Source organism: Pogoniulus pusillus, chromosome 15, assembly GCF_015220805.1.
Source record: "Pogoniulus pusillus isolate bPogPus1 chromosome 15, bPogPus1.pri, whole genome shotgun sequence".
NCBI lineage: Eukaryota > Metazoa > Chordata > Aves > Piciformes > Lybiidae > Pogoniulus > Pogoniulus pusillus.
This window is the reverse complement of record NC_087278.1, coordinates 15745768-15770680: the sequence shown is the minus strand read 5'-3', so window position 1 is coordinate 15770680 and position 24913 is coordinate 15745768. Positions and strand designations below refer to the sequence as shown.

Genomic DNA, 24913 nt, shown 5'->3' with positions numbered 1-24913 from the left:
ACATGAGGAACTACTGCTTTATTATTAGTTTAATAATTGTTCCTTTGGTTTCTTTATTCTCCTAGCATCTTTCCCACAGAAGAAGGGACCTTACTAACATTCGTAAACCTGTGGAAAGAGAATGCAAATGTCCTTCTCCATCTTCAGCCTTGTGAAGGGATTCCAGCAGCAGGCAAAATGCCTAAAGACAGGAAGTTTGTGTTGCACGGCAAGCTCAAGAGCAGAGGAATGCATGATGGGCTGAGTTGTCGTCAATGGATCAAATGGAGAAGTAGGAAGGAGAAAGTAACATGAAGGAAAAGGCCACTGGATCTGATGTAAAAGCTGCTAAACCTGCTGGAGAACTTTTTCGTTTAGAGCATGTGTAACATCACAAAGCAATTCAGTCTTCTAGCCTTTCGTTCTTCCAACTGTAAGCCATAGGCAGCCCCCCAAAATGTTTCTCCTCAAGAGAAGGGAGCATCAATGATCCCCCTCGCACATTTTTGAACCCCTTATTAAAAATGTGCCTAGACTGCAAATTAGATCTTTTGTCCCATTTTAGTTCTTCAGTTTGCACTACCCTTTGTGGTGAAGCAGTCATTTTAGTAATAAACTGCACTTAATTGGAAAGAATTATGAAAGTGTAGGTTGCCCTAATAATAGCCATTTGTAATAAAATCAAAGTCTCAAACTGTATAATACATTGTATTCATTTCATCCATTGCACTGTTGTAAGGTTTCTTCTCTATCATTGCTCATGAAATATGAGCACAGAATTGCGATCAACTCAGGTCCTTGGATCTTACTGAGACAGGAAAAGGGGAGAGATTAGCTGTGCAAAATATTCCAAAATTGTCTTTTTCAACTTCTGTCAACTCTCTCAGCTACTGTGATGTTGAGCAAAGCTCAGCAAACTCCTGAGGCAGGTGTTCAGCCAGGGTAAGCAACCGGTGGAGTGGGTGGTTAAGCATGTGCATGGTCAGACACTGAATAGCACAGAGACAGGCTGAACTCAATAGCATCTGCTTGCTTTGAGACAGATCACTACTAGTAAGCAGGTTGGAGACACCTTGGCTCTGAAAAACAAGATTTCCCAATATACTTAATCTTCTAAATTTGAGGGAGGAAGTGAGACTGTGATGCACTATTCTTGGAAACTTGCCCAGTCCCTGCCTGAGAGCAGGCTGTAGCCTCTGCTCTCCTGTCTTCCAAACATTTCCTTCTTATTCTTCCTCAGCTGAAGATACTTAAATGTCTAGAACAGATCCCGAAAAGCCAAGTAAACAGATAGTCTTACAATATTGCACTTAGTACTGCAACACTATTTCAATCCCCATATGTTTAAGTGAGCAAAGTGATGTTTAGCTTGCAGTTACAAGCATGTACTGTCATCCTTTATTGACTGTTTCCAGGCTGTGGAGGTGAGGAAAGAAGAAAATTACTTTTTCTGGCAATATCTGTGGAGTACAACAATATTTCATATATGGAACCTGTTTGGCCTCTAAAATTCAGTTTACCTGATTGCTGAAACACCACTGTATTTCTAAAGATCCTTAGGAATCTTTAGAAACTCCTTGAATATGGAAATGCACTCTGCTCTTCGTTAGGAGCAGCACCAAAACCCAAAGCCAGTCATACTCCAGAGTAGCCTTGATACACATTTTAGCTAGCAGTAAGTTTATCTTGCTCATGTCTTGGGCAGTCTACCAAGTGGATAGTGTGTACTACACTGAGCCGTGTAGCTTAACTGAGATGCACTTGTTCAGGCTGGGAGAAAGAGAAGAAAAGTCTCAATCCAGTAGGGAGATGCTATCATTTTGAAAGGGAATTTGTGCACACTCTGTAATTGAAGCTAGACAAACATGACTTTTCAGTTTAATTACTTGTCCAATTGCAGCAAAATTAAAACCCAAGCAAAAATCTTGAAGGCCAAACAAACCTCTTTCAAGAAAAATCTTTCCTGAACAGACCAGCTCTTAAATCTATTAAATGTCACATTGATGAGTTAAGGAAAACTGAGGAGAATCTGTATTAAAATGTTATTTTGTGTTTGTAAAGTGAGCTAACTTGTATCATTGCAAGTTCCCAGATACGCTGGAGGTACCATATACGAGTTGATAGAGTTGCTTGTTTCTGCATTAGGTAACATGTATGGTTACTTCTCTGATTTGCCTTCATCTCCATCAAGGACCCAGAACTGTACAGTAGTAAAACTGTGGGCACACTGGCGCTTGCTGTGACTGGCAAAAGGCAAAAATTGGCATCTGTCTATGATTACTCTTGTCTCTTGACAAAGCCTCTCTCTGTTTCACCATGATAAAAAGGAGAGGAACAATCTGCTTATCCCAAAAATGTGGCCCAAGGAAAAAGCACCTTGTGTCATACTACCAGGAAAGGTTATAATACAATAAATTGAGATTTGCCAGCTCCATTGGCATGTTTCCTGGGAAAGTGAGAATTGCTTGTTAAAAGAATGCCCCCATCTAAGAGGCTGGAAGAAAGCATCCAGTATGAGGAGGTATAACCTCTCTAGGATGTCAGAATATTGACCTTAGTTGTAGAAAGCCTCCTCTGGCTGAGAGATGGGCTGTTAACTGCTGTCAAAAGGTATTTAAACTGCTTCTCTTAAGCCTCAGCATGCTATATGTCTGTGCTACAGCAAACAGGTCGTTGCAGCAGTTGTGTCCTGGTCCTCTTGAGTATTTTGTTGGTTTTGTGGGGGGTTTGTTTGTTTGGGGTTTTTTTGAGTTGAGTTGGGGTGGCTTGGCTTGTTTTGAGATTATTTTTTTTTTGCTTGAGGGCTTTCATGTTTTTGTTTGGGTTGGTTGTGGGGTGGTTGGTCAATATTTTTGCTTGCACTATGCCATAACTAGTTTTGTAATTCTTCTGTGATAGACAATGTCACCCTATTCCTAATGATGTCAGGTGGTCCTTTTTGCTCCAGTGTTGCTTCTGTCCTGCTGGAGTAATTACAGTTTAGAAATACTCTAAGAACAAGCCTTTTGTAGCCAAGAGGATTGCTTCATCCTTTGTTGTGACATGCTTTCTGTAGATGAAGATACAACAGAGGCTGATGGTAATCTCTTCTGAGGTTGTGATGTCAGTAGGCCTTCCTGACTGGCAAACTGTGTTTTTCTCCTCACTAGTCATTTTTTTTAAAGCAAAATTCCCATTTAGCAGAAACCTATTTTCTTTTAAGTGTCCCAAAGACACACATCAATGAGACCTTCACTGTATAGATAGAGCACATGGCTAACTGCTTGTGAGATTCCTATCTCTGGATTCTTTGGTGTCTAAAGTTCAGAGATCCTCCCAATAATAGAGACTACAAAAAAGAAAGTACTTTGTCAATCTGTAATGGTTTGTAAAGATTTGAACTTCACCCAGTTACAATTTAATGAGTAGAAAAATCTACTCAGGTTGTATTCAACCGTGCTGCGACACAGTCTGTGCTAGCAACTGGATAGGCATGATGACCTGTGACCAGAAATACTGAAGTATTTCCAGCAGATGAGTCTTTCTGACTCAAAGGAGGATGCAGTTGAAACAGCATTTCTGTAATTTGGTTTGGTTATGATCACAGGAAATCTGATTGCTTCTGTTCTCATCATGTGGCAGAGCTCAAATGCTGTCTCACTGTCACTCCCAGTGCAATGATCTGTTGTTTGTTGTTACACGTTCCCCCTAATTTTGTTACTGCTGAGAACTCTCAGAAAGTTTGAGCAGTAGTTAGCAATCCCAGCAATGACAATACTGGTCTGGCTGAGGCAGGTTTTAAGCTTTTCTGCAATCTTTCCTAGAGCATCAGACATGCTTGGCTTAATGTGAAATTACCATGCCTTGGAGTGTCAGCTGAGGCCTGTACTTGTGCAGTGTCCTCCCTCATGATGCAGGTTTTAGTTGCATGATTTCCTTACAAAAGCACTTCAGGGCTCAAAAATTCTTCATCTACAATAGAAAATACTTCACCCAAAGGCATTTGTTGGCAATTCATGAAAACTTAAATATATGTGCACATTTAAATAGTATTTTTTTAAATATGAGCATCTTCTGAACTTCTGGGCTGTTCAAGGTCCTATCTTGGAGATTTACCTGTTCACAGTTTCAGTTCATTGCTTCCCCAGCATCCTCCTAGTATTTATATTGTCACATGGCAATAGGTAACTACTGTTTTAAAAAGTTAATTAGGGTTAAAATCCCTACCTGTTCTTTCCCTGCCCTGCTTCCCAAACATAATCTATTATTTTATTGCAAGGCTTACTAGGCTGTTATTTGAATTTATTCACAAATGCTGTGTTTTGCCATTCTCAATTGTGAGACTGTTGGCCAGGAAGGAAAATGTGACAGGTACTTAGGATACAGATAGCACTGAGTTCTGGGATCGGTGCCAAACTATACAGACTCCTCAATGAAAGGCAGAGTAATAGTCTTTAAAGCAGACCTGTTCCTGAAAAAATGTCTGGAGGTCTTGTTGCAAACATTAGTTGCCCCCAAAAATCTTTGGAAGGAAAGCTGGCATACAGGAGGTGGCACCAGAACCTGTTGCTGCTATGTGCTGCTGTATGATTTATTTTTGAAGTGTCTCTCTGTGGACACTGCCTTTCTGGGCATGGTAACTAACACATGAGTGACTGAATGGCTCTGCTCCATCTAGGAGCTGTGTTTTCTGTAAGTTCAAAAAAAAACCTTGTTACCAGTCATCATGTAAATTTTAACAGAAAGTTTTCTTTGACAAAAGTGGCAAATGTTTCTTACTGACCTTTTCTCATATATGCATTAAATCAAATTGCTAGACTTAATAGGGGCTGACCTTGACCTGAATAATAGAGAAATGACAATTTGTGTGCTTTAACAATATAGATAACCAAAGGAGTGACATTCTGCCTTTCTACAAACAAAAAGAGCAAGCATTTAGATGTTTTGTCTTCTAAATGCATGATTCATGATACCATAAATTAAAAACTTGATCTACATTTATGACTGAGAGCATTTGCATTTGTTCAGAAAGCTTGTCTGTATAGTCTGAATGCTTATCTTTCCAGTCAAATCTATTGCATTGCCTAATTGTAGCACTATTCAAAGTTACTTCTTGAAGATTGAGGATAATGGGTGACCTGTTTATTTTTGTTATCAATAGTTTGTATTATATTGATTATCAATTACGATGACTGACCGTTATTTCCAGTCTTTCTTCTGTGAACATCTCCTGACTGTAAGGTTGACATGAGATGTTAAGTGTCTTTAGTTCTCAGTGGTTTACCATTAAAAAGAGTATATTGCATTAACTCTGAAATGAGGAAACTGCAGAGTATTCTGCTACATGCTGTGCATGTTGGATTACATGAATTGTTCGGATCAGGATTTATTACTAGTTTGGTATGGCATGTTAGTGGGTTTTGTTTTAACTCAAAACACTTCACAACTATATAATCAGGTAGTTTGTGCAGCAGTTTTTGCCACTGATTATAGGGGAGTAGAGGTTGTTCATTATAAACTGTTTTGATGCAGATCTTTAGATCTTTTTTTAATGTATGTATGATAGTTGAAAAGGACTTACCTCACCCACTATGCAGTATTTGAAGCCATTTGTAGACCTAAATCCTCTTTTTCCTTGACTTTGTTTCTCAGACCACCAATTCTCCCTAGTCCTTCTCCTTCAAAATCCATTCCAATCCCACAGCCCCTCCGACCAACAGATGAAGACCATCGGAATCAATTTGGGCAACGCGACAGATCCTCCTCTGCTCCCAACGTTCACATCAATACAATCGAGCCAGTCAATATTGATGTGAGTATTAATAACATATCGGGGAGCAGTAGACCTGACGTTTCCCTTCAGAGCATCAGTGTATTAAATTTATCATGTGTACACAAGTGCAGCTTAGAAAAACTGATCCTTGGTTGTCTTTCAGAATATTCATAGGTCCCTTGTAAGGCATCTTTTATTTTGAGGGCTATAAGAACACAACTGTCATTAGTTCCAAAGCTCATGTACCACAGCATTGAGAATATGAGAACCAGTAACCACTCTCGCAAACCAGTATAGATATTAAACATAGTTTTTTATAGGCAAGAATATTTTTCATTCAAGTCATATTTCTGGCATTTAAGGAAATTATTGTAGGAAGGTGAGTTAAGATCTACTTCATGTTCCTTAGGTTTTCAAAAGCCCAATAAATATTGTTCTGAGCATTCTTCTGGAATGTTTAGAAACTGCTTCACTTCTTGCTTTCCACATTCCTAAAAGTTTCTGGATGCTGAATTGCAAATAATAGTAATGCTTGATATAAATAACTAAGAGCTTTGAGAATGTAGTTTTCCTAGTCTTTCTAATGTGTAGAGTTCATATTTTGTACTTAAGTCTACTCTCTAGAAATTAGTCATTTGTCAGGTGAGCAGTCTTGAATTCTGTGTGAAGGCTGATGCACAGCATCTGGTTTGCGTATGAGCTGAGTGAAAGGTGAAATCTTGAGTATTAAGAGCATGGGCACAGACATATTTGCATCTGATACATGGCAGGCTTGCATCTCAGAGGCAGGACCGATGTTTTCAGCAGTAATACAGGTTTATAAAGGAATATAATTGTTAATGTAACCAAAACGAGAAAAAGGCTTCATGATAAAAAGCGAACACACAGAGGAAAACTCCTAGAATTTTATCATTTTTTGCTCTGTAGAAAATCTATATTGTCGTTTGCTTGTAGTCTGGATGTGTGCAAAAGGTACTCTCAGCTCACAGTGGATTGCAAGTAAGGGAAACCTTTTGCAGGTAGTCATTTCTGAGAAGAATAAAGTGCACCTGGCTATGCAAATGAGGTGCTTTGTTACAAGAAGGAAAGAGAACTTTTTTGTCCAGTGTACCTCAGTGCAGGAAATTGGTGTCCCGGCTTCTGATACAAATAATTTGTGCCACAAACATTGTAACTCCAGTGTCTGGTTCAGTATTTCTCATGTCTTTTGGCCAGCTACATGTTTAAATCAATATTTTCATATCAGCATTTATTTTGGATAGTGTACATTTTACTTTACTACTGAGACATGCTATTACAGAGCAGCTTATTTTGGAAAATTCAGTAGTTGTTATAAATAGCTCTCTGCAGTTAGTGCTGTAAGCCAGGTTAACAAAGAACTTTTATTTCATGGACAGTGTAAGCGATGTTAGAGATTTTGTTTGATCAATCTTAGCACATGTTGGCATGTAAATGATAATAGTTAAACACTTCTAAAATTATTTATTTACAGGGTTTGATTAGAGACCAGGGTTTACGAGGAGAGGGAGGTAAGTGTTTAAATTAGCTACTCTGCTAGATTTAATTACACAACCACTCTGTCCCTTGCCTTTGTTCTACTTCCTTCTACAAACACAGACACAAAGGAAAATATGACTAGTACAAAAAACAAATTTGCATTCGCTTGTCCATGAACTTAATATTTGTCTGACAAAGGTTTGAGTCATTTGCTGGTCATTTTGGGAGTGGGGGAGACAGAAGGAGAAAAAAGTTTTGGACTGGTATCTAGTCTTTCAGCTTTAAAGTGCTCTTTTTTCGCTCTCACATGCACACACTCATTCACCACATAGCTACACACAGATATGCTACAACTTCCCAATTCTCTCTCAAAGGTTTTTATGCCTGTTGGTACTTTTCCACCCATGGAAACAAGGGGTTTCATTGAAAACCATGCTCCTTCCATACTAACTGCTGCACCCTAAAGCAGCATGAAATACTCCAGTTCTTCTCCCCCTCTACCACTGCTGAAAATGCTGCTTTGCTGTACTGCATGCCTGTGCTACTCTTGGACCCAGGTTGTTGAGACCTTCCACTAAAGCCAGATCTTTCTGTTTTCTCCAGTAACAAACAGCCTTAATTCATAGTTAAGTCAGAAATTATGCCAGATTTATTTTTTCTTGTGTTATGCATGGGCCTGTTGTCAGTTCTCCCACAGGCTGTCAAGGTCCTGATAAGGCCTTTTAAGTACTGTTTTTATTCTTCTGAATATAATAATAACACAGAAGTAGCAAAAATAAAGAAATAGTAAGTAGGGCAGGCATATGACAGTTTTTCCAGCTCAAAATCATTAACATAGTCATCTTTTCCTAATTATAATTTACTTCAACAATAAATGAAGTCCAAGTTAATCTTAATGTACTCTGTCCTGACCTCCAAGGTTTTGTGTTGTGAGCTGTCACTGAGTTTGTTTCTCCCATCCAAATCTGGTAGTCAGTAGAATGGTACCCACCTACCTACTGCATTTTGTTTGATGGAGCAGCTTTTTCTTATACCAGCAATTAACCACTTCTTTAAAAAAATAAGTTCCCTTGAATTCAGCAAGCCTACTAATTCAACATAATCAACTTTAGCTATTTTTGTATGTGTTGGTAGGTGTGGCACTCCACAATTCTGCCCATTTTGTCCAGCATTTAAATGTTGTGCTATCATGTTGGTTTTAACTTTTGATCATAAACCGTCTGCTTGGCATCTGAAAGCAATTGGCTGTACCCAGTCTTGAAACAGGGTTGTTAGTAATTGATTTTTTTTTTTCTCTTCAAAGTACAGAAACAATCAATGAAAAGAAAACAAAGCATCCTAGTTATTTCCCATGACTTCTTTCATTTCTTCTATGTGTCTGTCTTTCTGTCTCTGCCTGCCCGTCTCTTTCTCTCTAACAGCCCCTTTGAACCAGCTGATGCGCTGTCTTCGGAAATACCAATCCCGGACTCCCAGTCCCCTCCTTCATTCTGTCCCCAGTGAAATAGTGTTTGATTTTGAGCCTGGCCCAGTGTTCAGAGGTAGTTGGGCTCTTCTTTCTTGTTTTCACCAAAACAAAATAAGTAAAACCACAGATGCTGTTTGTGCCTCACCCTCACACCGTGTGTATGTAAGTGTGTGAGTTTATCAAAACACCTCTGTTTTTTGCTTGGCCTGGCTGGAATGCTTTGAATGTGCTTTTCCCACATACTCACTTTCACCTTTACACACTTGAAAACTGCTATAAGTGAAGTCTGACTTAAATCTTAAGAATCAAGGAATTTCATAGTTGAGGTTTTTGTATGGACCTTAAAAGATTTTTTTTCTAAACAAAGGTCCTTGGACTGCATTGGAGTGATGTAAAAGACAGTCACAGCCTTGGCTTAGAATTTCCTTGACAGTTCTGTTTAAGTCAGTTCAGTGCTTTAAGAGTTTTCTGTGTTTAATTCTTTGTTTTGAAAAGTGATCTAGGAAATTGAATGTGAATTACAAACATTTCCATTGATACCTTGTTAGGTCTCAGGCTTTTTAAGGAATCTGACATGTCAACTTTCAACAAATACTTCATTTTTGAGAATGCTGTTGGTAGCACTTTAGGGCTCTGGATAGTTGAGACCATAGAGTTTTTACTGAGATAGTGAATTTCCAGTGAAAGAGTATTCATTTGTGTCCTGTGTTGTGTAAACTGAGACTCCATTTTTGTCATTGACTCTGGAGTTAATTCCAGCCTAAAGCTGTCAATGGATCTGTTGTATTGCTCAAAATCCCCAAAACTCTGTGGGATTCCATATACTGGAGAAGCCAACTATTGAGCAATAACATGCAATGTAACTGTGTCTCTGTAGAAATGGGTAGTTCAGTGCATATAGTGTGGCTTTCAAATGCTACCATCTTGGCTGTTTCAAAGACTTTTGTTTCAGAATAGATCAAGCACAGTTCACCTTATGAAATTGTAAAGCTCTTCCAGAAGTCTTCGTAAGAACACAGGTGTTCCCAACCCAAGCAAACTGGCTACAGAATGGAATGTGTTATGTACAGCTTCAGAGCCCAAGCTAATGACTTAAGTCCAGCATTCCCTGAAATACTCTAATAACTTGGAAAATAGACCATCTGGTATTATTATGAGTAGATTAACTATAATGTTCTACCATGTGCTGTAAAGGGGGGTTCTTTTTTTACAAAGGATGCAAACGTTTCTTTATTGTGATATCTGAGTAGGAGACTTCAGTTGTCTCTAAGGAAAACAAATGTGGTTGAGCTTTGCTGTTGTAGAGAAAGCCTGTAAGCCAGTATACCTTCAGAAAATCGGTCATATTCTGGAAACATCATGATATAATTCCATATCTGTGTAATTTCAGACAAATAATGTAAGAAAATATGACAGTGTAATGATGATAGCAAGAATGTGAACAAAAGTTTTTAGTTACTTACAGAATGTCCAATATACATCGTTATTGTTGATTTAGCATATGGGACAAAGTTTACAAATGCTGAGTCCCATTTTTTTTATGTCATTATTTTTGCACTTCTATTCTTTGAAATACAGATTTTGGCTCATTAAGGGCAGGCAGTGATGGATGGAGATATGTAGTCTGATAAAATAACACATGTTGAGTGATTGATTTCAAGCAACAGTGTTAAAAGTCACAGAGTCCTTTTTTTTTAACAGAAGGTAGCTTTACGAGACACTCCTTGGATAAGAAGGGGGCTTCTGAAGGAATATGCAGAGGAGTATTGTCTTCTCTCACTTCCCAGAGCACTGATGTGAGAGAAGGCGCTGGAATGTTGGAGGACTTGTACAATGACATACATTGTTTAGCAGAGCAGCATGAATTTAATTAACAACTGACCCTGTTTTATGTCCTTCACATTGAGAGGGTTAGCATAACCTTGTTATGAATGATTGGGGTGTATTTTAAAAAGCAGTGTCTAGCTAAAGTGCTCTATTTGTAAAGAGCCACTGGGGCTCTGAAGCACAGCTCTGTTAGTGACATTTTGCTGTATAGATTTGTTTAGGCAACATCTACACTGGTGGTGTACTGATCTTTTTGTTATTAATAGAATATGCTTCAAATAGTCCACTACTCTTTTTCAGTTCTTTCTGCAGTATAATGCTGACTTTTAAATAAAAGCTCTCTAACAGCTTTAAAACAGCCAAATGGTTTTCAGGTGGTACTTGGAGACTCAACTAGAAAACATTTCAGTGTATTACATGTAGTCTATTTTGATTCCAAAGTAGAGTCTTTTGACTATTTATTAGCTCCCTGAAAGGTTAGCTGTAAGAAATCTGAGAGGTAGCTGCTGCTAACTAAAATGCCACTACTTTTCTGCTCAAAGAAACTGGAGGATTTTTTTTATTTATTTTTTTGTTCTTGTATTTAAAGAGCCATTGTCCTTCTGGTAATTCATGAACAAGAGACTGAGGACTATCTGACATAAAGGGATCTTTGCTATAGACTTGTCTCATCTTGAAAGCTAAAAAGCAAGCACTAATATTTTATTAGGACAGTAGTCTTAGTATATGTTTGTGCCCTCTTAACATTTACATTAATGTTTGGAGATACTGCATCTTAAACACAATTCTTGCACCTAATACCACTCTATTCTTGTAAGCTGGATTTTTATAGATAAAAGTATCCTGTTTCTAAAATTCAGGTTCAGCTGCAGGTTTGTCTGCAACACCTCCTGCCTCCTTGCCTGGATCGCTCACCAATGTGAAAGCATTACAGAAATCACCAGGACCCCAACGGGAAAGGAAATCATCCTCATCCTCAGAAGACAGAAATAGAATGGTAAGGGAAAGATCAGCTATTTCCTTTGTGGTGTGGTATGTTCATAGACATATTACACAACCGTGTTCTTCTCACCTTTCTCTCGTCAAAGCCTTCTGAACTGTTCTGGAGGATGACTGTGGTAATGATCAAAGATTTTAAAGCAAAAAATAGTGGAATATTGAAATTGTGGGATTGACATATGAATCAGTTAAACAATTGACTATGCTCACTTTTACTCCATTGCACCCAAATGTCTTGGTGTGCTTCATATTGTAATGCCAGTTTCCCATCAGATAATAACTTGACTTTTCCCACTATGAATTACAAACTTTGAAAGTAACTATACATAAATGTCTCAATTTTTTTTAATACCACATTTTAACAGTAGGCATTGAAAAAAAAAAGATATTTTGGGTTTTGGTTAGACTTTCTTAGTTTTTACTGGTTTTCACACTGCCAGAAGCTGTGAGAGATACTCCATGCCAGGAAATAATTTAGAATATGTTTATGCTGGAGCTTTACATAATGACTATCTTGGTAAGTAAATGGAGTATCTGAAAAAGAAAATTCTTTTAGGACTTGAATGATATGGAAAAGTAATACCAAATCTTTAACAGAGAATCTGTTTTCACTGACATTAATGCATTTGCTTTCTTCCTTTTATTGTTTATGCATATACATAAAGAAAACCCTTGGTCGACGGGATTCAAGTGATGATTGGGAAATACCAGATGGACAGATCACAGTTGGGCAAAGGATAGGATCTGGATCATTTGGAACAGTCTACAAAGGAAAGTGGCATGGTACGTGGCTGTCATAGCAAGTGGTTATTATTACGTGTGCCATCAGCATGTCCTTGCCACAAAGAAGGCAAATGTTATCCTGAGCTGCATGAGGTAAAGAATTGCCATCAGGCCAAGGGAAGTGATCCTTCCCCTTAGCACTGAGGAGTCCACACCTGGAATGCAGGGTTCAGTGCTGGGCTCATTGGTACAATAGAGACATGGAAATACTGGGGAGAGCCCAGTGAAGGGCCATGAAGGTGATTTTTAATAAGTAGTGTGCTAAATAGAAATGTTAGAATTCCAGACATTTCAGAAAGTCAACTCTTGCATGTTCATCTGAATTAACTAATTATTAGGGTAACAGTGAAATACAGTAGAAAAGCTGAAGCCTCTGTCGAGATGAATGAGGGTTTCAAATGTGTCATTTTGAAAGCTTTGACTTGGATAGAATTTGTCAGTAAAATAAGAATAGTGTTTATATGTTTCACAGAATATTACTTACCTTACTATCTGTTTATTTCACCAAAGCTAGAACATAGGGTATTTTAATATCTCTGATGCCCTCTGTTGCATTTTCCTGGTAGAGGAGTATGTATCAATGGAACTTACAGAAATTTGCTATTTTAAAGGTGATGTGGCAGTGAAAATGTTGAATGTTACAGCACCCACACCTCAACAGTTACAGGCTTTCAAAAATGAAGTAGGAGTGCTCAGGTAAGAATATTTTGGATGACCTGAAATAATGTCTGTAGATATATGCTTCAGTAATCATTGAAGTTTTGATTTCCATTAGGACACATTGGTCTTGCTCCTCCATAGTGATACTTTAGGCAGAAAATGTAGCTTGCCATTTTTAACTATGCCTGCTATTCCTTCCCTCTATGTTTTTGTCTGTACACCTATGTTGTGGAAATATGTATGTCCAAACATTCAAGACAGGGGTAATTTTTGCTACTGTACTCTACCCCCAAGGCATAGCCTAAGTGTGAACTGTAGGCCTTACTTTCCTCTCATCCATGTTTTGAAATAAAAGGAGAGCTGCTGTCCATATTATTTATCCTTTGCTTCTTTCGGTAACATTAATTTTCAGGGTTTTTTTAGTCTATTTCTCAGAGTCACTTCTTGATTTCCTTTTCTCACTGCTTGTACTTTCTCAGAGGAGCCAATTGTCTTGGTCTCAGTTCCTCTAAAAAGGATCCATCAACCTTAAACAATGGAATATTTATTGGGAAAGACAATTAGCAACCAAGTACAATCTTGAGTAGTCTTGAGCATAATTCTGTTTTAAGAAACAAAATAGAAAGAAGGTGCTTTTTTGCCTGTGGAAAACTGCTGTGTTGAGGTGAGGCCCTATTCTGAAGGAATATCCCCAGTGAACTACACATTGAGAAGCGATTGATAGGCCTTTTTCCTCAGGAAACATCAGTTCTTAAAATTCTAAGTCCATAGTTATTCAAAGTAGCATACCCCAGAAAGCCTCTACTTTTGCACCTCTGCATATTTGTGACATACTTCCTCAGGAGAACTTAAGGAAATACAAAATACTGTATTCCATTCCTACTCCAGATTTCTGCTGGCAGTCCTATAACTGGAATCAGCCTTTCTCTATTGTTAAGTGTTTCAGCACTTGCTTGTCCTGTCCGTTGACCCAGACAAGCCAAATTTACCTGTAGTTGTGCCTTTTCTGCTGGGTTTTGTCATTACTTTCTTAGCTCTGAGGTTTGCAAGAATTCTGCTTATCTTTTGTTCTCTCAGCAGTTACTCTCAGCATCACTTGACAAATGCTTGAACTTGAAAAAGAAACAGTCACATAATGTAAAACTTTCCTTGTCTGCATAGCTGCAGGGACAAAGAGGTTCACACTCTAGGCTTCTATGTTACTCTTTTAGTGTAGCTCTGCCACCGTCAGCAGCTACCACTGTTTTAAGAGTTGTTTGGAAACAAGTTCATGTTGTTACCGTACCGACATTTTTCATACCTCTTTCCACCTTTGTTGCATGCTGGTTCCACAAAGAGTGCAAAATTCTTGTCAGATAAAACAGAGAACTGAAGCCTTGTTAAGGAAGTCTGTTGATGGTTTCTGAACAAAAGGATTGCCCTTGGAAGCCTCTGAGACTGGAATTTCATTTTAGATGTCCTTTTCGTAGACAGCAGCATCTCATAACTGGGCTGGGATTACACAAAAGCAGACATGCCTGCAAACCATTGCTGTCCCTTGAGGACCTGGTGATAGCAGCATCTTCTGAGCAGTCCCATGCTGGGTTGTGAAAGAAAGAGGAAGCAGTGCTTATCCATAATTGTTGTTCCATGTCATTAAAATATAAACGACTACGTGCTGGAATTCAGTTGAATCTAGCAACAAATTACTATGTTATCTTAATAAAAGTTGAGGTTTATCCAGCAACTTTTCTTTGGAAATACATATTTAGACTGATACATCTGCTTGGGATTTTGCTGGTTTCCTGACCCACCTGATTTTCTTCCTCGTTTGTTTTTTTTCCTTCCATCAGGAAAACAAGGCATGTGAATATCCTGCTTTTCATGGGTTATTCAACAAAACCCCAGTTGGCTATTGTTACACAGTGGTGTGAGGGGTCCAGCTTATATCACCATCTACACATCATTGAGACCAAATTCGAAATGATCAAATTAATCGATATTGCACGACAGACTGCACAAGGCATGGAGTGAGTATCATATTCTTTGTTTGCAAATAAGCACTGGGGCAGCATTTACTTATCCCCTTCACACTCTGACATTGGCAGCTAAGGCCAACTCTGCTCATGCTGTCAAGCCCAGGATTCTGCTTTGATGATCAAAGCATTTGCTGAAGTGTTTATTGTTTTGTTAAGTAGACTTTTTTTTTAACCAGAGAGAAATACAAATCATGAGGGAAATACAGTCTGGATAGTAGAATAAAAATTATTACAGTGTAGTCGAATTTCCAATCTTGTTGAGTAAAGATTAATGTTCCAGGCTTTACGATCTTCACAGTGCAAATAATCTTACGGTCGGAGGTAAAACATTTTAAAAGGGAATAGTTTGTGAACAAAAGAACAGAATACTGTAAGGTAAGGCAGACAGACCTGTTTGCAAAAAGACTTGGGTTTTTTTTTTCTCCTTTTAAGTGTTGTAGCTCTTTAAATAATAGATTTCAGCATTTGAAGAAAGCATGCCTATTTTGTTCTAAGGATAATAAGTCATTCTTACTCCCATAGAGGGCATTCGAGTTAGAATTTACAAAACTAGACCAATATTGTGTGTCATAATCAGAACAGTGCTGCAATATCAAAGAAATCACTCTCCAGCTGCAAAAACACTAAGATGATTGCTGTTCACTGTGACATTTTTATACTAAGTATACTACCGTATCTTCAGTCAAGGGGCGGGGGTGTGTTTGCAGCAACCAGCCTCAGCTTTCTCTCTTTTAGCCTGCTCAGCTTCCCAGGCTCCCTCTGAGTAGCGGAGATACAGAAACTGTTTTATGAGCATGATTCAAAGCAGAGGCACAGACAGGCTTTTCCAGCAGGTTTGTGCCGATCTCATTGACTAAACAAAGAGCCATGGGAGACTAGTTGCCTAATTTAGGCTGCATCTTTGCGCTGGGGCAAGTACTCTTCTCTGTGTTCCCTGCGATCTATTTATCTAGTCTGTGATACTAAAAAGCAGTCAGCATTCTTGAGTACATGCTGAGCCTAGGAAGCACATTTAGCTCCTGCAATTTAGAAACACCTTGCCTAAAGCTGTGACTGGCCCACAAAGTGTGTTCACAGTCACCATTAAGCCTGGAAGGCAGACCTTTCAGCACTGAATGGCATCTCAAAAACTACTCACGTACTTTTACTTGCATTCTGAAGATAGAGTTAGAGATGTAAATCAGAAGTTAGTGCATAATTATTTCATTCTTGAGTAGCATCAAGTTTGAGCTAGAAATCTTGGTTTTACTTATTTTTTTCCCTGTGGCTGTTGCAGTAACTGTCATGGGTGACCAAATTTTTCTACCATGATAATTATGTACAATTTGAATATCAACAGGATTTGTGCTTCAGTAATACAGCAGAATTCTGAGTTGTTGATTAGGTCTGTTAAATAGTATTTTATTAATCTATTACGTTTCTTTTCAGTTATTTGCATGCCAAGTCAATCATCCACAGAGACCTCAAGAGTAATAGTATCCTTTCCCAGATATGTGATTGAGGAACATGACAGCATTCCTGGTTTCTTTCTGCCAGAAATGAAGGTCCTGATGTGCAGAGCCATCTGAGTGTGAATATTTGCTGAGATGAAATTTTGATTTGAGCTGGGGCAATATCACTAGCAGCAGAGTAAGGAATAATTGCTGCATCTATTGATGGGATTTCAGTAGCATAGCAAGTTTGGGTGTTAAATATCTCAGTTTTTGTCGTAGTTGCCATTTCAAGAAGGCAACCTGGGATGTGGTCTGTTCAGCACTGGCCCATTTATTACTTGTGTAATCCTTAAGAACTGTACTTCACTTCTTAGAACCTGTATTCTGTGAAAGCCTTTTTCAGTGATGATGGATGGTTAAAACTGTTATGTCTGAAGTTGCAAGTTTCTTCTTCTAGGACAGGACCAGTATGGCTTGTTTGTTTTCCTTTAACATTTTCCTCTTAGATATTTTTCTTCATGAAGACCTCACAGTAAAAATAGGTGATTTTGGTCTAGCTACAGTGAAATCACGATGGAGCGGATCCCATCAGTTTGAACAGTTGTCTGGATCTATTCTGTGGATGGTAAGGAAGGGGGAAGTGGTGTGCATGTTTCAACAACTTAAATTGCCTTTGGCCAAAGTTTCTAAGACTATACCACCAGCAGCATAATATATATGAGGTGTCTTCAGTTGGAAAAAATGAGCAGTAATACGAAGTAGTAAGTGAATGCTGTTAAGTTCTTCATTAAGAATAGGTTTTCCAATAGTCAGCAAAACACTTTAGTGTCTTCATTCGTTATTCCGAGGTGTAAACTGAAAAGAAAATGGTGCCTAAAGGAAAAGGATGCAATTCATCCAGGGTTGAGGAGAAGGTGAGAGAAGCCATGGAAAACATTGTGCAACGGAGTGGAAGAACTATCTCTGTGAAAATTAAGATGCTCTTATATTTTAGTGATTCAAGCAGGATTATTCTCAAGAGATAATGCAATGTGCTGAAGTTGTAATAACAATTACACTTACAGCTTGCTGTGTACCTCTACTTTCTCCTTTTCTCACTGAAAAAAATGAGGTCTTAGTTGCCATTTTTTTCAGTGTTATGTTTCTAATTTCCAAACTCGCTTCTCAAGGTCACTTTCATAGAATCAGAGAATTGTTTTGGTGGGAAAAGGCCTTTATGATCATGAATTCCAAGATTTTATTCTGCCATACATTAATAAAGGGATATCACCAAACTGAAACGAACTAATGGGGCTACAGATTCATGTCAACATCCAGCTCTGTATTAACATCTGATAGCTTAGGAAGGCAAGAGTAGGCCTTTATACCTGTTACATTTTGAACAAGTATATCTTTTGTTCCTGATATATAAGGTGCAGCCTGATGTGTTGAAATAAAAGCTAATTCTTTCCTGTTATGGTACAGGCACCAGAAGTTATTAGGATGCAAGATAAAAACCCATATAGCTTTCAGTCGGATGTGTATGCATTTGGAATTGTTCTTTATGAACTGATGACTGGACAGTTACCGTATTCAAACATCAACAACAGGGACCAGGTAAGGGAAAGAATTGACTTCAGTCACCTGTGGCCTGAAGGAGAGATTGATTTGGCCTTGCGAAGTGCACAGTCTGATGCTTTTTGTGTGTTTGATTATTCGTTCTGATTCTTCTGTTATGAGATGACGTTTCTGCAGTTGCTAAATCTGCATCAGCCACGTAGCACCAATTTGTTTAGTTCTCTTGAAAGTTCTTTTTCACTTCAAGTATAGATTTTCAGCTTCTGAGCTGGTTGCTATGATACTTATTATGGAAAGAGCAGGTTACTTAATAGTAATCTAATTTAGAATAGTTCTGCAAAGGCAAAATGATCCTCTGTGCGTTCAGTTATTCCTCTCCTCCCCCCTTCTTTGAATTGACAAAATGGAGCAGCAATCATCTCACTGAATGTTTTATATTCATTTCAGTCTTGAGAAATGCATGCACTATATAACTGAATTTCAGGATATCAACATTTCTCAAATCCTGCTTGATGGAGTATATGACTTTCTAGAGTTTATGAATCCTGTAAGATTACTTAATTGTGAACAAATATTCCTGAAGTCTGATGGTACCACATGCCTGTACTATATCTCCACAGGATAGGCACGTTTGTGAAGGCACCTGTCATTCATTATTTTTCTGTCTAATCAGAAAATAACACCCAGAGATCTTTTGTGTGCACTATGCCATGTCTAGGCAGTGATACATTTTTGTTGTTTCTGTGCATCTCTAATGTTTTCAGTGTCAGTACTTGAGAATTGCAACCATAGCAACGTTCATCTGTGAATGCCATTTTATAAGGCTGCTTCCATATTTGTCAGAACACTTCATCCCAATTCATCAAATTTGGAGTTACTTCCTTTTTATTAATAATCATAATGATGGGTTTTGCCTTTTGAAAGAAAGGAAATGTCAAGATTGCTGATCAGGTGGATATAGCCTTCTAAAAGCCGTATTCAGGCTTGAACTCGGTGATGTGGGTGCTCACCACTGAGTGCTGAGACAAATTTTAAACTGCAGTGGAGGCTTACATATGAAATGCTTGGTTCTTGTTGCACCTCAGAGTATTTCACCTTAACAGACTTTTCTAGACAGGCCAGGACTGTTCCTCTCTCATTACAATAGAAGTTTAACTCCTCTGTTATTTGTAAAGAGAATATCAGAAACACAAATAATAATTCTGAATGATTTTAACTTAAGTAGTGTAAAAGTTTAGGAAAGAGTGATTTTCAGATGATGGTAAGTCTCATTGCAGCAGAGGGAAGGGACAGGGTAAACAAGTCCTTACTATGAAATACTACTCTGGCACACAGGGCTTTCTATAGAAACCATATGGGAGTTTTACACTCCTCCTTGATGCCAACACAAATGCAACTAATTCAGAAAGTTGAAAACAGGTGGGGATTGTATTAGGATAAACAATATGTAGCACTTGCTTGACATGAGTGTTCTTTTCTGCAGTTGTTTTTTTGCCAGTGTCAGTCTATGAAATAGTTACACTTCATTAAATGTAAGGTATGATAAACCTGCTGGCTCTGTCAGTGTGTTCAGAAAAGGCAGTAATTATCTGTTTTGATTAGTTAGTTTGAAAGGCTTTTTAGTGTCAGTGCATCTGCATTACTCAAACCATGTTGCATTTAACCTTGGCTTGACATAATGATGTTTGATGGATTTTTATATATCCAAGAGAACCTTAGCCATATTCCGTGCTTTCTATTAGTTTACTTAGATTTATGCTTAAGTTTTGTCCTTAGGTGAAATATCAGCCTTCCATGTTGAAGGAATTAGTGTGAAAATACGAAGCCTGTCTATCTCCTCTTCTGCAGAGGAAAAGCAGCTTCTCTTTTTCTTTCCTTTTTTTTTGGGGGGGAGGGGGTGTCAACTGAATTTGATTCTCAAAAGGCAAGGGGTTTTAATATCTGAAATCCTGTTTCTTAAAAATGCCTTTCAGTGTGAACTTGCTGTTGACTTACAATATGAAACTGAATATTTAGTTTTACAGATTTATTTTTTTTAGGCATTCTGTTCCTGCCACAAAGATGCTTGTTCTTGTTTTTATAACAGCTTTTGACACCAAAGAACAACTCCTTAGATGGTTATTGATATAAATGGTAACCATTTACTAGTGCTCAGGTTTCACAGAAATCTCTCTTAGGAGGAGGAGGAAAAAATACCTTTTTTTTTTCGGCTGTACTGAATAGGTTGCAAGCATTACTCTAAGAAACTTGGCAATTTAAATGACAGATAATGTTTTCTTGGAGGAGAAAACGTGCCTGCTGGGACTAAAATGATTTAGCAAAATGCTCATGTTTTACTAGTGTTTGGTTTATGGACTCATCTGCTTTCCCTTTCATCTGTGTTCCCTTTAAATACAGATAATTTTTATGGTGGGACGAGGATACCTATCTCCAGATCTCAGCAAAGTACGGAGCAACTGTCCAAAAGCTATGAAGAGGCTAATGGCAGAATGCCTAAAAAAGAAAAGAGATGAGAGACCTCTTTTTCCACAGGTGAGAAATGTTCTTCTTTAGTTCTCAATAGACTTCAGAATTCAAATATTAAAAACAAAGATGAGTTATGAACTCAATGACCAGCTGAAAATTTTTATTAGTGCTGTAGCATGACTTCCTAAGAGCTCTTCTTCAGTACCTGATTGGTGCTGTATTATTAGAAATGTTTATTTTCAATTCAAAAAGCAGGTGTTAGAGTGAAAATGTAATCAGTAAAGCATTTATGTGTTGAGGAAAGTTTTAACTGGGAGACAGTGAAATTAATAATCACAATTAGACACACAAAATAGAATTTTGCATATGTTCTCGGAAGTCTTTATACTCCCCTTCTTGCTCTCCTCCAAACTTCATGAAGGGAAACAGATAGTTTTGTCACAAAGCTGGATTTATTGTGCCTGCTAGGAAAGGTTTGTATTTCTAAAAGCTTGTGGGGGATTTGTTTGTCTTAAAGGTAACCAAGGCAAGTTTGAAAACTAAGGAGCTCCCTCCGCTGGCTGCATGGTAAAGGGCGTTAAGCAAACTGCTGCCAAAGCCATGCTTGTTTCCAGCATGGTAGGAATAGGTACTGATGCATAAACAAGGAGGCAAATAAAAGGCAGCTGTACTCCTTGTGCTTACAGAAGAGATCAGTATTCCCCTTTAAAGGGAAAATGGAGACAGTTTCCTCCCAACATGTCCTTTTCATTTTTGAGGATGTAAACGTTAGAGTGTAATGAAGTAATCTGTTTAAACTTGTGCATACATATCTTTCTGTCATTATTTGATGTTTTGCCTTTGGTCTTAAGAGAGTAATGCAACTTTGGTACAAGAGATTTTATTGCTTAATTTGTCCTTGTTTTAGATTCTTGCCTCCATTGAGCTTCTGGCCCGGTCATTGCCAAAAATTCACCGCAGTGCATCTGAGCCCTCGTTAAACCGGGCTGGCTTCCAGACAGAGGATTTTAGTCTATATGCTTGTGCTTCTCCAAAAACGCCCATCCAAGCAGGGGGATACGGTGGGTTTCCAGTACACTGAAAAGAAATGTGAAAGCATGTGCCCGTGCATCTGTGTGCTGGTGTGTTCCTGTGAGTGCAGCACGCGTACGTTCTCGGTTCCTACCACTTGTGGCGTTAAGGTTTGCTGAGGGAATGAAGGCTTAACTTTCTAACACTGAGCATTGAATGTTCTGAGCACAAAGTCTGTTTTGGTAAGGAGTGCCCTGGGAACAGCTGGCACAAGAATTAGAAGGTCACATGAGAGAAATAGGAAAAGTGTCTTCCAAACAAGCAAGACTCCTCTTAAGGTCGTTGGGTGTCATTTTTGCCTAGTTTATTGTTTGGAAATTAGTTACTCAGGAGTGTATTTGGTTTTAATCTAGTCAAGCTGTGGTGGATTGCTTTCTTTTATTTTTTGCTTCAGTTGAGGTTATTTTACTTGAGCAATACTCTTTATTCTGAGTTGGTAATGGTACCCATGTGGGCTACAGTTGGAAAAGGCTGAGCAGAATCAAAATTTCTTGTGGTCAGCAACAGTGAGCAGATACAACAGAAATCCAAATAAAGACCCTAGTGACCTGTGGCTTACTTTAGAAGTTGAAGTTTAAAATAGTGCTATTTTGAGAATATCTTGTCCCGCTGAGAAGCAGTAGCATGGGGTTTAGTTTTTGCATTTATTCTTTTTTTTTACCTGAATGCTCTGACCTGCTGTAGTTTAAACCATCTCAAAGTGCAACATAGAAGAAATTCTGAATCTGTATCTGCTGAACTACAAGAACAGTGCTGATGATGATGCCTGTATCCTTCAATTAGCATGTATTTCAATTTAAACAAAAGAAAAACCATTTTAAATCTTGAGCATAAGTGAATACCTTGAGAGAAAGGCTACTAACACCTGTAATAGGAAAAGCAGATTTGAAAAAGCAATTGTTTTCATGGAAATCAGTGTAATACCATGAATGCTGTTAAGGTGAAAGGTTTTAGTTACTTTAATATTGTTAAGAATACCACTGAACATGCTTCTGTTCAGTGACAAATTGTTTTTTGCACTTCCATAATAATGCTGCTGGTTTGGCTGGAAGTGAATCAGGCTTGGTATCTTAACTGAGAAAGCTAGACCTTACCAAGATCATGTCAGCTCACTTGAAAGACTGTGTGTTCCCCTGAAACAGGTAGTAGTTCAGGTTATATCAGTCTTTGATGTCAGATATTAAAACCATAGTGTTACTGTGTTCTTGTGTATCTTGACATTAGCTGTGTGAGTTTGTTTTAAACTTCTGAGTTATAAATTTTCACAGATTATTCTGCATTGGACACAAACTATTGCTGTTCTTGTTAAGACTTCAAGGGCCAAGAGTGTTCTTAATGGCTTCTGATTTACATAATTACAGAGAACTTTGCATGTTGCTGGCAATAGTTTTTTAAAATAGACTGAGAATTTTTAAAATATTTTGTTTTTTGCTGTCTGGCAACTGTTTCTTTTAAAACTGAAGGCAGAGTTAAAGAGCCTAAAGGGATGTAGGGACTTTCTGCATTTTCTGGCTGGATTCTGATGGTCTTTTCAGCTTTTTTGTAGTTATGGAGAACAAGAGTTGTTACTGATTTAGAACGTCTTTCTCATAGCTTCCAAGTCCTTTTGGCAGGCTTACTTTGAAGTGAACACAGCATCTAAGTGATTTTTTTTTTCCCCCTCCCTGCCCCCTCCCCATCAGTTTTGTGCTTTGGACAGTGAGGAGGAATGTTCCTTAGGCTTTGGGATATGGTATTCAGTGCAGACTACCATGTCCATCTCAGTAAGAGCAGGAGGAGGATGCATGAGCTACAAATGTTTCATTCCGCACAGAAGAAGCTTGACCACACTAGAAGTTAGAGAGTGCAGAGCCATCATCACTGTCCTGCCCAGGCTCACTCTTTTTTTGTCTGCCAGATCAGTTTAAACAGGTTTCTATTTGGAGTAGGGTTATCTGCCTTCTTAAGATTGTTCTGTGGTGTAGGTGCTAGAATTAATGGAGGGGGGAGTGGAGAATGCTGCATTTGGCCCCATCTCCTGATCTGTGGTCAATAGGAGACTTCCTCCTGTGTCACCTATTCTTACAGGTCAAGCAGTGTTGGGGATTCAGAGCCATAACATGATCTTAGCTTCTCACTAAACATTTTATGAAGCCTAAGTAGATGCTAGGTTTGTGGATCGTTAACTTTATCTGATACAAAGACATTTAGGGGCTTCATTTCTGTAGTTTGCAGTTGCTGCTTCAATGACATTTGGGTTCATATGTTGGATGAAGTTGCTTGTAACACTTTGAGAACACTGACCCAAATCCCTAAGATGCAGCTCAGATGCATTGTTTAGAAACAGATATCTGTTGCTGCTGAAAACAGGTCTGTAGAATCCCAGGCTTTTCATGAGGGGTGCCTTGTACTTCGTGAGATTCCTTTTTTGTCTTCTCTGCATCTCAGTGTGGAAACAAAATCTGTCTTGGTACCTTCTAGAAGGTCCGAATCCTCATAAATGCTGCTGCATATTCTCCTGAGGATACTAATTATCCAAGTTACTGTATGTTCCAGATTTTTTTTTCAGCTAGTGGACGATATTCATACTAGAAAATCAGAGCAAGATACAACAGAAAACTGTCTCTTTGTCGCACCTTTTTGTGTGTCTGTGAGTGTAAGCCAGGCAAGGTGGTGTAATTTGTCCTTCCATATGATAAGGCAGTTTTTCTCCACTTTTCCTGGAAAGGAATCGTTCTTGTCCTTAAGATTCTTCTGAGAAACATGGCATCTACCCCAGGATAAGGAGTACAGTTAAGCTGTTGTGTACATATCTTAGTTACCTCATGAGTCCAGATAACTTAGAAATTTGTGAGGATACAGATTTGTAACTGCATCTTACATCGTTCCAGGAATCAGAGGAAGCAGGTTTGCATATTTGGACACAACGTGAAAGAACTTGAACAACTTTTTAGTACAGATTTTTTGAACGCGTGTGTTTGAAATAGTTTCCACTGGCTTTGCATGTGACAAGTATGAAAAGGCTGTGGCAGGTACCTTGAAAGGGCTCTGGTAGGAAGTGCAGGTTTTCAAATGCTATCCATCCTTCGGAAGGGAGTTTTTTTGTTATCAGTCAAAGCACATCTCTGAAGTTCTGCTCATAAAAAGCACATCAGATACCTGGCTTGCAATGAATACAAATCTCTGCTGGTTTTCTTACATTCCCAAATCGCTGAGTGTGTTGTTTCATAGGTGTGTGTTAAACTGATCTCTTGCTGAGCAGACGTGGCCCAGCTCCTTAGTCCTGCAAGGGCAGAAGTTCTCCAGTTCCACAAGTCTCTTCTTTGCAGTTGAGTGTTTTTCCCCCGCTAGCAGCAGAGCAGCTCTTCAAAAACTGGTTAGAAAACTTGGCTTGTCCACCAGCCTGAGCTTGCATTTGCTAGGT

The 24913-nt window shown here is 38.5% G+C and overlaps 1 protein-coding gene across 1 annotated transcript in view; it reads left to right on the top strand.

Annotated features, from left to right (window-relative positions):
• Window positions 1-24913, top strand: part of BRAF (B-Raf proto-oncogene, serine/threonine kinase) — an 82314-nt gene that overhangs the window by 46633 nt on the left and 10768 nt on the right. Inside the window, exons 8-18 of the mRNA XM_064155504.1 lie at window positions 5611-5770; window positions 7224-7260; window positions 11384-11520; window positions 12188-12305; window positions 12917-13001; window positions 14798-14974; window positions 16412-16458; window positions 16923-17041; window positions 17881-18012; window positions 20371-20505; window positions 21347-21500. Of these exons, the coding sequence (XP_064011574.1) occupies window positions 5611-5770; window positions 7224-7260; window positions 11384-11520; window positions 12188-12305; window positions 12917-13001; window positions 14798-14974; window positions 16412-16458; window positions 16923-17041; window positions 17881-18012; window positions 20371-20505; window positions 21347-21500 (1301 nt within the window). The remainder of the gene's footprint in view (window positions 1-5610; window positions 5771-7223; window positions 7261-11383; window positions 11521-12187; window positions 12306-12916; window positions 13002-14797; window positions 14975-16411; window positions 16459-16922; window positions 17042-17880; window positions 18013-20370; window positions 20506-21346; window positions 21501-24913) is intronic.